At 33.7% G+C, this 14,426-nt stretch overlaps 1 protein-coding gene across 1 annotated transcript; it reads right to left on the bottom strand.

Annotated features, from left to right (window-relative positions):
* Window positions 1-288: 288 nt before the first annotated feature.
* Window positions 289-8,292, bottom strand: LOC140811749 (U-box domain-containing protein 33-like). Its single transcript, XM_073169813.1, has 9 exons — window positions 7,571-8,292; window positions 7,096-7,217; window positions 6,729-6,850; window positions 5,528-5,632; window positions 4,871-5,312; window positions 4,610-4,747; window positions 2,607-3,137; window positions 985-1,743; window positions 289-673 (listed from the first exon to the last, which is right to left on the bottom strand). The coding sequence occupies exons 1-9, from the start codon at window positions 7,869-7,871 to the stop codon at window positions 491-493; spliced, it is 2,703 nt and encodes a 900-aa protein (XP_073025914.1). The 5' UTR covers window positions 7,872-8,292; the 3' UTR covers window positions 289-490.
* Window positions 8,293-14,426: the final 6,134 nt, after the last annotated feature.

The following is a 14,426-nucleotide window of genomic DNA, read 5'->3' as shown; positions in this document are numbered from 1 at the left end:
TTATTTATTAAAAACAAAATATCTACATGATTTTACTCAATAATAATAATAAATCAAAGTGTGTATTATTATTATTATTCGCATCGATTAACAATTTGTTGAGTGATTCGAATTAAAAAGTGAAGATTGTAAAGGACGAACAAAGGGGGAATAATTTACAAATCCCATTTGTCCAATTATTGAGCCTGGGGACAAATGTTTGTTGCTATCTAGGATACTAAAAAATCCAATGATTGATTTTCTTTTACAATAAAATAAAATTAAATACACTCTTTCAAGCATTGAATTTAGCATCAAATTTGTACAACAGGGATGATCAGATCAAGTATATTACAATTGTTACATCTGAATGCCAAAGAAAAAAGATGTACCACCCAAAATGAATCCCCAACCGTCTTATTTTCTATCATATTAGCAATCAAATAAACTTGTACCAAAATGATACAGGACAAACATTTGATCGACAAAACAATAAAATTTTTACAGTGCCTCAATGTTGATGCAGCCACTCTTGTATTGCCGAGCGGAGAGCATGGTTAGGCACGACGTTGTTGTGCGGGAGAGTGAGGTTTGTCATGGGGGATGTATCGTGTCCACTCTCCAGCCAACCTTTGAGTGCTTCAGCCTCGTAGGTGAACCCATCAGCTGCAACCACCGGATCTTGCATGATTTCCTGCAAATACCAACAAAAACCAATATATACTTGGCTTAGACTACGCTTTACTAACATAGATAGGACATTTACTCGCTATCGAAGACATGCTGAAACAGCTTGAAGAGGCGTAATATATCTTATTGAAATTGTTCTATTTCCATAAGCTAGAGCTTTTCTAATTAGTGCTAAATTCAACAATTACACATTAAAAAATCTGAGGTGGAAAATCCCTGGCTGCTAATGTGCCAACTCTTTGGGATTGTACCTCGTCATTCAAGAACTCAATAGCCAATATTAGAGGAATATTATAAACTAAAAATTATACCAACCTGAAAGATGGGGCAAACAAAATAGGATGGAATCTGGCAATATTCATCAGAACCAACCCGAAAAGATGAAACACCACTCCACACTCTCATTGGCTCAAGAACCCTCCAAACCTCAGTACAAAGATCAGGTCGACCCTTACGGTTTTTGTCTGCACAACTTACAGCCAGGTGAGCCAACTGTTTTGCCTGCACAAATGGCCAATCCCCAGCTGTTGAGTCCAGCAAATCTTTCAAATTCTCCTTCTCTAATGCATTCTGAACTTGTTTAACTATTCCTAATGCTGGTCTTCCAGTTAACAGCCGTAATAAAATGATACCAAATGAGTACACATCCGACTTTGAAGTGATCTCTCCTGTTGCAAGAAACTCAGGGTCCATGTACACGAAAGTTCCCTTTGGATCAGTTCTGCAAAATAGCGTATTGTTGCCTGAAAATTCCTCTCGCGGGAGGACTCGACATATTCCAAAATCGCCAAGTTTGCAGACAAAGTTGGCATCGAGTAAAATATTAGCGGGTTTCAGATCACCATGGATGACTCCCCGGGGGCGGCAAGAATGTAAAAAGATGAGAGCAGAGCATATCTCGGCAGCAATACGGATTCTAGTTTGCCATGTCAATGGTGGCGTATTGTTCTTGCAGTTGAGACGGTCTTCGAGGCTACCATTTGGAAGATACTCGTAAATGAGAGCCCAAGTTTCTGGGCAGGCTCCTATCAAAGTGACAATATTTGGATGCCTCAACTTGCTCAAGATGTTTACCTACGTAAGATTATAAGAACCATTACGTAAAAACTTAATTCGCATAAAGATTATAACTTTTGCATGGTAAGACATGTGGAATTTAAAGAGTAAAATGCCCAAGAAAGTTCCAAAAAATCTCCCACTAAAAAACATTATAAAATGCCAGCATAGCCAAAATATTTTCCAATAATAGAAGGTAGTCCACCCTACCACTGAAATATTAGAGGATTTTATTATATAGTTAATATAAACCTTTTATCAAAATCTAATGTGGGATATGGCATTATGACATTTGGTTTTATATATCGAACATCCCTTTCTCACATCTAATATGAAAAGAAAATTTGAGCAGAATACAAGTAGCGCTTAAGAAGCACTTTCTACATTCAGATCTTCTAAGCACTTTCTACATTCAGATCTTCTATTTTTGGTAGTGATTTAAAAGAGCTAAACTTTTGGGCGAACTAGTCAGGCAACTCTCAAGTCAAGAAGCTTCAAAAACCTAAAGCTGTGATAATAACACATGCCAGATATAGCTACATGATGATTTAATAAAAATACAAAGCTGCATCAGGTAAAAATTAGAAAGGGGAAATGAGCGTCGAAAGCATTCATTCTAGGTTCTTTACCATAACTTCCAACAAAAAGAAGGAAAAGAATTAAAGCGATCAATCCCCACGCACACAAAACAGAGTGTGATAAGATGAAGAAGCATTTTTTTTCAGAAATAAAAAACATTTCTTCTTACAAAAGTTGATGCTTAATGGGCATTTATAATTTCATAAGCGCAGAAAATGTCAACCAAGAACCCAATAATCATGGCTTTAGAGCTTCCCTTTCAGCTCTTATTCAAATATTTTTTAAAAAGAACAAATTGTTACCTCCTGTTGAAATTCAAGAGGCCCTTGCAGGCTATCCAGATGCAGCATCTTTATTGCAACTTGAGTGTTCCGAAGCTTCCCTTTATAGATACTTCCATAGCCTCCTTCACCGATCTTCATCGCTTGGTTAAAGTAGTCCGTTGCCTCTTCAATTTCTGAAAAAGAAAATTCAGAGAAGAAGTGGGATACAGATGAGCTTGACGCCTCCTCCGATTGGTTTTTCCTGAGCTCCTCAGCTGCCCGCAGAGCATGATCTAGCTTCACTTGCAAGTCATCTTTTTCCGTCTTGTATTTCTGCAACAGACCAACAGCGGAGAACATTTTTCCTTCCAACTCCTCCACCATCTTGTCAGAATCTGCAATCTGACGCTCCAGGGAGGATTGCTGTTCTTGGGCGGATCGGAGCTCTTCTGAGACTTCATCCAGTTGGCGTTTCGTGATTTCAATTTCCAACTTGCCTCGTGCTAGATTTTCTTCGATCTCTCTCCTGCGTCTGAGCTCCTCGGTATACATGGCTTCAGATACCTTGACCTGTGATGTGATCACAACAACATCCAGTGATGTAATTCATCAGAACACTTTGTAGCAAACTACTGCGAAAGAGACTCTTTATATTTGGTATCTGACTTTTAATATAATATAATATGACAACTCTCTAGGGGGAAGCTTTGATTAAGGAAAATATTTTCAATTTATATGGAAAAAACTGGGAAAATTTTAGGTTGGTTAAAGGGTCTTAGCTGCATTTAGAACGAAGGATTTCAAATCCAATTATTAAGGTGAATTTGAAGGGTGGAATATGTCTTTCGTTAGACGGTCTCACGAATCTTTATCCGTGAGACGGGTCAACCCTACCGATATTCTCAATAAAAAGTAATATTTTTAACATAAAAAATAATAATTTTTCATGAATAACCCAAATAAGAGACTCATCTCACAAAATACGACATGTGAGACTGTCTCACACAAGTTTTTGCCTAAAGATGTATGATCTTAATTTTCTAAACAACAAAAATGTATAAATTAAGATCATACACTTCAAATTTACTCTTATATATTTATATAATATTTCATATTAATTAAAATGAATTTCAAATTCATCTAATTAATTTTACTTTTTTATAAATAATATATAAATAAGTAAGATGTGAATTTAATATTTGATTTATTTTTTTATTTTTAACAATAAAATTATAATCATTAACTTACCAATGTATACCAACTCTGAGTAGACCTAGTCACGGTCCGGGTTTGGTCTGGGTCAGAAAAATCCCGACCTTTAACCAGCCTGCTCGCGGCCAGTTATTGTCCGAGTCAAGGAACCGGCAGTTCAGGGCCCGTGTCTGGGTCTGGTTAACCTTCGATTGTGACTCCGGTTTGACCATTTTTTAACTTTTTAATTTAATTTAAAATTTGAAAAAATGGATAAATATTTCCTTATTTAAATACTTTGACTAGCATGTAGAAGTATAAAATTATGAATTATAATTTAAGGGATGTGCTTCTCATTTAGTCTTGTAATTCCTTCTGTTTAACTAAAATTTCGATGTAGGTGAATGAATATTACCTTCAATGCTTAAGCATTGTCTCGTATCGAAAATTTAGTGAAAAAGGAAGGATTACGAGTCTATAAGATAGTCAATCCATTAAATTCTCAAAATTGTCGCCATAATTTTCATCTCTAACAATTTCAACACAGAGACATTATACGTACAACGATCATTCCATTTTAAATTTTTTTAAAAAATATTAATAGTCGACCCGCCCATTCGACAAGTTTTCTACCCGTAACCAGACAACCCTTAGGCGCTCGCGGCCATGGTTTCGAGTCAAACCTGTTGACCATGTTAACCGACCCTTTGACCACAGGCCGGTTCGGGTCCGGGTCAAACCCTGGCCCTTGGCCAGGTATTACTCTAAGCAACATCTTTACAAAGAGAGAATAAGAAAACATCGGTACAAAAGAAAAGGAAGGAAAAGAAGGAAAGTGGTTGAAATGTTACTCGGTGAATAGCATCAATGGCATCCTTTTCAGCTTTTTTCCGTCTAATTGATTCCTCAGACACTTCTCTCTGAGAACTTTCTGCTTCAGCTAAAAATTGCTCAAGCTTGGCATGAAGTTCATCGTTCATATTCTCTTCCTAATGAAGTTTATCAACTAATGAATATAGATACAAATACAGCGTTAAAAGTACTGCTAAAAAAGCCATGGTTTGATTATATTTTCCTGATGAATTATATATATAATATAACAAAAAACTCACTTTTAGTGGTGGTGATGTACTTGTTTTTGGAGTGGATTTAAGTTCTGGTGCTGCAGAGGAGTGACAATAATCTCTGTTAGTTTGCTCAAACATAGGTGACTCAGAACCAAGTACACTCCCCTCCCTATTTTCACTGGATGACGTTGAAAAGCGTGACTCTACTGGAGGGCTACTCCTCGAGACACTATCCCAATCAATGGTCCCTTCTGGATTGCTACGTGGAGATGCACCTCCAGAGCCGGAGGACAGTGCAGATGGTTGCTTCCGATGATTGACGGACTTGAACCTACGGTAGTCCAGTAACGAACCCCATGAATGTCCCCGACCCTTTTTCCCTTCTGCAGCTGAGAGTGATCTTAAGGCTGGTGTTGTCTCCATATTGGAAATTGCTTGAAAAGATGGAGAATATTCCTCTCCATTGAAACCCCCTAATTTACTTTCCCTGTATGATTTTAAATCGCAGAATAATTCATCAAAGATGATGGTAATAAGTCTTATCAATTAATGAGTCTTATCAATTTGAACCAATGTGCTGCAAAATATTTTGCCTATTCACAATGAAGTTTGGATTCGGAATTGAATGTCATCACGTCTATATACTTTCATACAGAAATTCAGAAAGAGCACAGATTATGATAGTTGTTGCGTACTGTGTACCTAGTATTTATAAGGTTTCCTTTGCATACAAACCAAATGTGACAGAAAGGAGGTGCTTCTCGGCTCACGTGGATTGCTTTCCTGGATCTGGGTCTCGTCATTTTGCTGCAAGGTTCAACATAACTGTAAACGGACGCGCTGATGGAGTAGGTATAGGAGGAACAAGTGTATCTTAGTGTGCAGAGAAACATGAAACCACATAGGGGTACATTATCTGCCATCAATTTTTAATGTCTACAGGAACTAACCAGTTGGAGCATATCCACTAAAAGAAACTGCTACAAGTACACAGAGTATACTGATTAACAGAAAACGGAAGTGTTCTACAGTTCCCATCAAAGAGAGTATGCTAAACTGCGGTCTCTTTCCCTTGAATGAAAGGACCAGTTTTCAGAAATTGTGAAGCTATTCTTCTGAGGCCCAACCCAATTAATCAGTGGCACTCATGAGTCAAACTAGAAAGTGGCAAGCAGAAAATATAGATTTTGAACCCAATCATTAACAAGTACAAACTTTCTCGCATGATCAACCGTGAGTGTAACATATGATATACTTATCACCTTTCATCAGGCTTTCTATGCCTTGCATTAAGTACAAACGATAACTGAGCCACATTTCACGAGGTTGGTGTTTTAGAAAAAGTGGTTTCCACCATTATACAAGGTAAAGATGTCAAAAGTTTTCCTTTATATTAAGCCAGTCTTGCATGGCAGTGTTTGGTGAATGCTGCCAAATACTCCACAATATGCACTTGTACAGCTTGGATATTAATCCTGAACCTACATCCCCAATTTTTCGGCTTGCTCATGAATAGATGAGTTACAACTATTGTTAAATCGTATAATTATACTCGAGCTTTTCTACTCTATCTACAAACCAACCTGCACTAACAGTTCCTTGGGTCAAACTTAATAGTTGATACCTTTTCATCAAAATCTCAGCCGCAAGCAAGACTCTACAACAACTCAACTAGCATTTACTCCACATTCAAGCATATTGCAAAATTAGTTAAGTTGCTAGGGAAATTCGTCTAAACTACTTATAAACAGGTAACAACTCCCTTCCACAATGTTGTGGGAAGCTACAGCTTCAGTCACCAGTATATGTATTGCAAGTAGTAAGATGGCAATCACAAAATAATTACATAAATTAGAAAGTTTTTTTTATTGGCACTAACAATCACGATATCATGACATTGTACCTAGAATAAGATTTATTTGCTGCAGCTCCCATGACTAGCCACTTGATATGATGATCATATATGAGCTGTACAATACCCTTCTCAATAGACTTCATCTCTGTACATAGTTTCTCGGCTCGTACCTGAATACGATCAAACGGAATAGAACTGAAAGTCGAGTTATTGGGGGTGAGAGGATTAAACTACAATGAAAATAGCACCAAAAGTTGGATTTTTATGTAAACAAGGATTAAAAAAACAAGGTCTATGAATACATCCTTGGCTGTTATATGTTCATATTGCGAGTGTGAGATTTCTATGACAGAGTAACATAATAGCTGAAGAAGACAATGAAATTCTTTGGAAATATTTCAAAAGAGGACAGTACCCCTGCTCTCTCACAAACTCGAATATACTTGTCCAAAGTCTTCTGCAACTGTTGTCTCTCATCTTCATGATATGCTTTCACTTGTTCTTCTTCCAGAAGGCTTATTGACATTGTGGTACCCACTGTAAACCAAGAAGCAACACACTTACAATTATAGAAATCAACACAATATATTACAAGATTTCTCAATCAAATTTTAAAAAAAAAACCATATTTAACAGCAATTTTTAAATATGTTCCTAGTTTCATAGATATACGCCCACACAACCACAATAGGTTCATGAATCTCAAGCCGGAAAGATCCCATCACTCATAATTTCTCGAAGAATCAAAATTCAAGCAGATCAATAATCAGTAATTTTCATACAGATAATTAATAATCACACACAAGTTGAAACTAAATCAAAATCCCATGACCAAACACAAAATAAACATAAAGGAAACGCTAAAGCCAATTAGTTGTCAAAGTACTAACAAATGGGCATTTTTTGAGCAGGCTGATGAACATGAAGTATGCAGATTTTCATCCCTTTGCAATTATCCACCGCATAAGTCAAAACTGCACCACCCTCCTCCACATCTTTTCCCAGAGCCACACACAAAACTTCTTCCTCTACCACCGGAGACGGTGGCGCTATTGTCTCCACCTCCTCCGCAATTTCACTGCCACCACGTCGGCCACTCGTCCTGGCTCCACTTTCCAAATTCATCAGAGTAATATTCATCTCTGAGCACCTTAATCTGCTAGTGGGCAATGGAATTTCCACCACGGCCATCTCAAGAACCCTTTAACATCAAACTTCAGCTAGCGGAAATCCAAAAAGGATTATGCCCAGATAATTATATCTTGGTAGGTGGATGGTTGTTTCATCTCAAGAACCCTTCAACATCAAACTTCAGCTAGCGGAAATCCAAAAAGGATTATGCCCAGAAAATTATATCTTAGTAGGTGGATGGTTGTTTCTGCAAAAGGGATTGCTTGTCTTGTGGTATATAGCGTTATACGACGACTATTATTTATGGACAGATAGATTTACGATGACCGAATCAGTAAAAGGGAGGATTTGTTGGGAAATTGCATCAGAAATTCTTGGAGTGAGGAATGATAGCTGTATGTCAAACATGATTTTGATGTCAATGTCAATCTCCTACGGCAGCGAGACTGCTCGAAACGGACACAGTAACTGTATTGATGTAAAGGGAAAAAAATCTCATGGGAGTTCTATATATTCGATCCATTCGTCAAAGAACTGGTCTTCTGTTGTAACATCGTTTCACGAATATTTATCTCTATCGATATTCACAATAAAAAGTAATAATCTTAGCATAAAAAATAATATTTTTCATACATGACTCAAATAAGAGATACGTCTCACAAAATACGATTCGTGAGACCGTCTCACACAAGTTTTTATCTTCATCAAAATTATTGATTTTTATATTAAAATTGTTGATTTTTATTATAAATATGACAATCGAGTGTAGATATTAAACGAATTTTTGTTCTACGTCTCCGAGCTATATATCCGCGTTTAATTCTGGTCATTTAATAAATAAGAATTTGATAAATAACTAATTGATTTCTTTTCTTTCGGTTATTCTTTTCCCTTTTCTTGGTCATTAATAATCAAACCAAATTTTCCAATGTATAAAAAAATGATTCCAAGGGTTTTGGCTACTATAACCTTCCCAATCATGTTTTTTCTTTTTGTAGGTATTTTACTGCTAAATACGAAATAAATAATAAATTTTCTTTTGCTAGGTGTCAAAAAAAAATAGAGTCAATAAAAAAAATAAATATAAATTAAATAGATTAAAGAAATAAATCGAGGTTACATGACTTGAGATGATTTTGTAGAAAATATCAGTTTCATATTAAATAAATTTTTATATAAATCAAGAGATCATAGTTAGTATTTGGGGATCGTGGCACGTGGTCCCATAAATGGAAAATTGAGTTTTAAAATTTTAAAATAAAAATTATTGACTTTTTAAATCAAAATAATATGAAAAGAAATATAATTAAAAAATATAGAATATAAAGTTAGGTTGATGTATATCTAGAAGATATCAATAGTTATTAATTTATGGTGTTTAACTTTAATTAATAATATATATATATATTTATATAATACGAGCAAGTCGTGACACACATAATATATATGTTTCATAGAACATAAGAAGATGTTGGTTGTTTATTTAAAATGGAAGTTATCAATTTATGAAACTGAAATGCTATGAGAAAATATGAGATGTAACAGAAATGTGACTATGAAATTAAATAGTTAGAATATTTTTTAGAATTATAAAATAAAAAAAGAGTGGGTCTCATGTGAGACCGTCTCACGGATCATAATCTGTGAGAGTGGTCAACCCCACTCATATTCACAATAAAAAGTAATACTCTTAGGGTGTGTTTGGTTGAGTGGATTAAATAAGGATAGATTAATAGTCAAATATTTATCGTTAAAATTTTAAGTTGTTTTAATAATTATTTTGACTCGGTTTAAGATCCAATTTTATGGATAACTATTTGATTAATAAAATTGGATCTTAAACCGGGTCAAAATGATTATTAAAACATCTTAAAATTTTAACGATAAATATTTGACTATTAATCTATCCTTATTTAATCCACTCAACCAAACACACCCTTAGCATAAAAAATAATACTTTTTCATTGGTGACACAAATAAGAGATTTGTCTCACAAATACGACCCGTGAGACCGTCTCACACAAGTTTTTGTCAAAAAAAATTCACCAGCTTGCCAAAAAAGAGTAGATCTCATGTGAGACCGTCTCACGGATCTTAATCCGTGAGACGGGTCAACCCTACCCATATTCACAATAAAAAGTAATATTCTTAGCATAAAAAGTAATACTTTTTTATGGATGACCCAAATAAGATATCCATTTTACAAATACGACCCGTGAGACCGTCTCACACATAATTATTTTAATGGCTCTAACTTTAACTAATAATATATACTCACACTATACTATATTTTATATTATAACATGTGAGAGGCATATAGTAACTATTTATGGGGTCACGGAAAATCACCTTATAAGATTAGAAATATTAATATTCATATTACCATCTTATTTACACGTGGTGTATTTATATATTTATTTTTTCGTTTAATGTTTTTTATTGGTAGAATTTGACATAATATTTTTATTTTCATTGTTCATTGTTTTATGTAGACTCTCGGCTTAATTTATTTTTTCAAGTTATTTGGGATAGTTATAAAAAAAATATTTAATTAATTAGGTATATATTGTCTACTTTTGTGAACAGTTTTTATTTTTGTTGGATAAATTATCAGAAAAAAATTAATTAAAAATAAATGTGGTTGTTAGATTGAAATATATTCATTTTAGTGAGAACAAACAACATCGAGTTGTTTCGGAGTTCGGATATTAGTTCTGCGCGATTACATGTTTTTAGCTGGATACCATGAAGTCAAGCCTAACAATTATATATTCAAATATTCTTGCTAGACTGTACATTCAGACAATTATACTAGAGACAAGTTGTATATCTACCTGCTTAAACAAGCTGCTTTTAAGACTTTCGTCAGATTAAATAAAAAGCACAAGCTGCAGAATGTTATAGGTGTACCTGCTCAACAATCAGAAGATCAATTAATCATATCAATGCATATAATTCGACATCTCTAGTTGTCTAAGAATATCTCCTAATAATACAACTTTTTAGAAGATGTTACTTGTCATTTTTGGATAAAATGACAATGTTCATTTATTGGATAAATGGCAATGTTCATTTATTACGTCGTACTATGAAAGAAAAAGAGACAAAGACATCTTGCTTTTGTACAAGATATTAGTACATATCCGTTTACAAAAGATTTTGCCTTCGAGCTTCCATACTCCTTGTATTATTCATTTTCAGTTGCTTAATTTTTTTCTGCTTCTAATATATGTTGGGTTAAAAATTTTTCAAGTGAATATATATTATTCATTTTCAGTTGCTTAATTTTGTATGCTTCTAATATATGTTTGGTTAAAGGTTTTTCAAGTGACTATATATTGTGAAACACTAGTCCAGCTAGACCTTTCGGCACTTGAAAAATTATTTTTAGTGGTCAAGCTGCATCTAGCTACTCGAAAAATAACCACTAAAAACTAACAACTGTTATTGCCAGCTCAAGTTTAGAATAAAATTTCAACGAGTTTATTCAACATCCTTTCTAAACTCTTTTACAATTCTAACAATTGTAATTTAAATTTGAAGTGGTCACACCAATGTAGTTATACCAAAGTGCTCTCTCTTTATCGTATATAATACTATAGATGACAATTTCCTCTTTAACATGTTGGAAGATTCAATACACGGCCTTAATGAATGATTTTTGGACGCGATTAAATAATTAGGTAATTGGGTATAGGGATTTCCGGGTTCGTGGATAAAGGTTGTTCTTATACAATCTCACTTATACTTGAGCCGATACCCGATTAAATTAATATATATAGTGTGTGTGTGTGTGTTTGAATGATAGAATTTGAATGAAATGAAAAAAAATATCTATAGTGTTGACGTTATTTTTGTCGGATAATGATATTAGGATAAATTATTCCTAAAATTTTGTAATTTCTTCTATAATGTTTAGTTCGCTGATTTTTATTTTTGATCTTCTTTATTATTGTTCTCTTAATAATTGGTAAATATCAATAGCTTCATCAAAATAAATCAAATTTTAAAAAAAAATGCAATTGTAGATGATAATAGTAATTTGAGTATGATATAAATATTCAATCATCCGACTGAATATAAATGAAGATGGATGTGTACATAATAAATGAAGACGAAGATAAAAGACATATAATTCTAGCCAAATTTGATCCATTGACATTCCTATTACGTGCCTATATGTGATATACATCAAAGTTAGTTACTCTAAGTATCTCAAATTTAATAATATAGTGTTATAAGGATTATTTCACCCTACCCCTGCAGGCACTGCCTGCATGAGTACATCCAATTCTGGCCCAATTTTTTTTTTTTTAAATTTTTTTATTCTCCATGATATGAATCTCAACCCTTGATCCTGGGTGTGGGGGATCCTGGGTGTGGACAATGCCCCCACACCCAGGATCGAACCTTCCGTGTTATAATCTATTACAATAATTATTAAATTAAAACATGATGGATGTGAATTACTTTTTTTTTTTTATCAAATTTATCCAAATAATATAATGCTCTCGAAATAATGTAATGACTAGATCGAAGTACACCCAAAGCTTATTTTGTACAAAAGTCATTTGACATCTGTGAAAATTATTTAAATAGGCTTTAGAAAAATGTTCGAGACTGAAATATCTTTTATTCGACGAAAGATTATAAATTATAATTCAACAAAAAAATAAAATAAAACTAATTTATTCAAAGGACTTTGATATTTTCTAAGTCAAAGCCAAAACAATTGATTTCACCAATAGTCCACGCGGTGAGAACGGAATACACCCCAGATATTCCTTCTATTAAATGGACACCGATTATATTATAACATAATAAAATTGTACATCACGATGAAAGCTGAGTTTTGTTTAGCAAACACACATTTAATATTACTATTATTATTAAAATTAAGATTTAGATTAATATTTTATGTTAACAACGCAATGGACTATTCATCTCCAAATAATAAATAATTCAAATATATATATATATATATATATGTATATATATATATATATATATATATATATATATATATATATATATATATATATATATATATATATAGTGTTGCTATGTTATATACATATATGACCGACCACCAATAAATTGACACTGGACTATCGAATGTGATAAAACATATCAAAATTATATGTCCAATAAATGAAAAATTTTGGTATTATATATAAATATATACATTTTTGTGTCTACCAACGAGGTGACACTCACCTATTAGATGTGAATAAATATATCAAAATTATATATCGATCCAATAGTTTGGTAATTTTGTTATCATGTAAATAATAAGTTGTCATCACATATATTTGGATTCATAAAATTATATAAAAAGAGTTGATCGGATATATAAAAAAAATCCAATGGATATAAACTTTTTGAATTCGACCTCACGAAGAGTGGACTCGGCTGAGGAGGATTAAAAAAACAATAACAATATATATATATATATATATATATATATATATATATATATATATATATATATATATAAATATATATAAAATTTTGATATCCTGCACACTTTTGTGAGCACCGATGAGGTGTCACTCACCCATTGGATGAACAATTTTTCTATATTTCATTACATCCAATAGGTGAGTGACACCTCATCGATGCTCACAAAGGTGTGCAAGATATCAAAACTGTATATATATATATATATATATATATATATATATATATATATATATACAATTTTGATATGCTACACATCAACCGTGCACCGTGCACACCTTTGTGGGCACCGATGAGGTGTCACTCACCCATTGAATGTGATGAAATATAGAAAAATTGCGCATTCAATGGGTGAGTGACACCTCATCGGTGCTCACAAAATTGTGCACGGTAGGTGTGCAGGATATCAAAATTATATATATATATATATATACAAGAATGTTACCCTACACACCAAATGGTGTGTACCTCGGTGGGCGCCGCTGAGTTGGCGCCCACCTCATTATTTTTTTTTTTTTGTAGTTTAAAAAAATTATAAACAAAATTCTCTTGTAACAACTTCTCAACATTGAAAACTTCACGCCTCCCTTCTCCACCTCAACAATCGGCAACTCCCACCGAACAGCACCACCGCCGTCTCCCACAGCCAAGAGAATCTCCCTCCCAAAAAATAATCGATCGATTGTTACCCATCACTTCACCGCCCCAATCTCCACCTTAGGTTATAAACTCATCCACCACCCGATCTTCGCCATAGTTTCCCGATCTCCGCCAAAAACCAAGGTATGCACCGCTTACCTCTCTTCTTGTTTATTTGTTGAACAAATTTCTTTTTATTGAATTAATTAGGGCATAGTAATTGGATGGTTAAATAAAATATTTGTCAAATTTGAGGTTCTTAAATTCAAGTTCATTCGCTGATGTATAGTGCAAAATCTCCGAAGGTAGCATGATTCCTTGTTTGTGCAATAGGTCTTTCTGTTAATTTAGTATCTTGAAAGCGTCCAAGCGGTTGATGAAATCTCTTGCCGTGCTTAATAACGAGGAATGCTTGTTAAGTCATGACATTTAATCATCTTCAATAAATATATCATTATGTTAAAGAATCAGTCAGATTCGTTGAGTGTGACAGATTCTACCTGGAGGATATTATGT

This window comes from Primulina eburnea, chromosome 14, assembly GCF_022965805.1.
Source record: "Primulina eburnea isolate SZY01 chromosome 14, ASM2296580v1, whole genome shotgun sequence".
NCBI lineage: Eukaryota > Viridiplantae > Streptophyta > Magnoliopsida > Lamiales > Gesneriaceae > Primulina > Primulina eburnea.
This window is presented reverse-complemented; position numbering and strand designations above follow the sequence as displayed.

What these genes read in the sequence shown, in the direction of transcription:
- LOC140811749 (XM_073169813.1), bottom strand. Translation starts at nt 7,871, where the DNA reads ATGGCCGTGGTGGAAATTCCATTGCCCACTAGCAGATTAAGGTGCTCA. An exon ending in GAGTTTGTGAGAGAGCAGGG is followed by an intron (nt 6,851 to 7,095) that starts GTACTGTCCTCT and finishes GATCGTATTCAG; the next exon opens with GTACGAGCCGAGAAACTATG. An exon ending in GCAAATAAATCTTATTCTAG is followed by an intron (nt 5,633 to 6,728) that starts GTACAATGTCAT and finishes TGAACCTTGCAG; the next exon opens with CAAAATGACGAGACCCAGAT.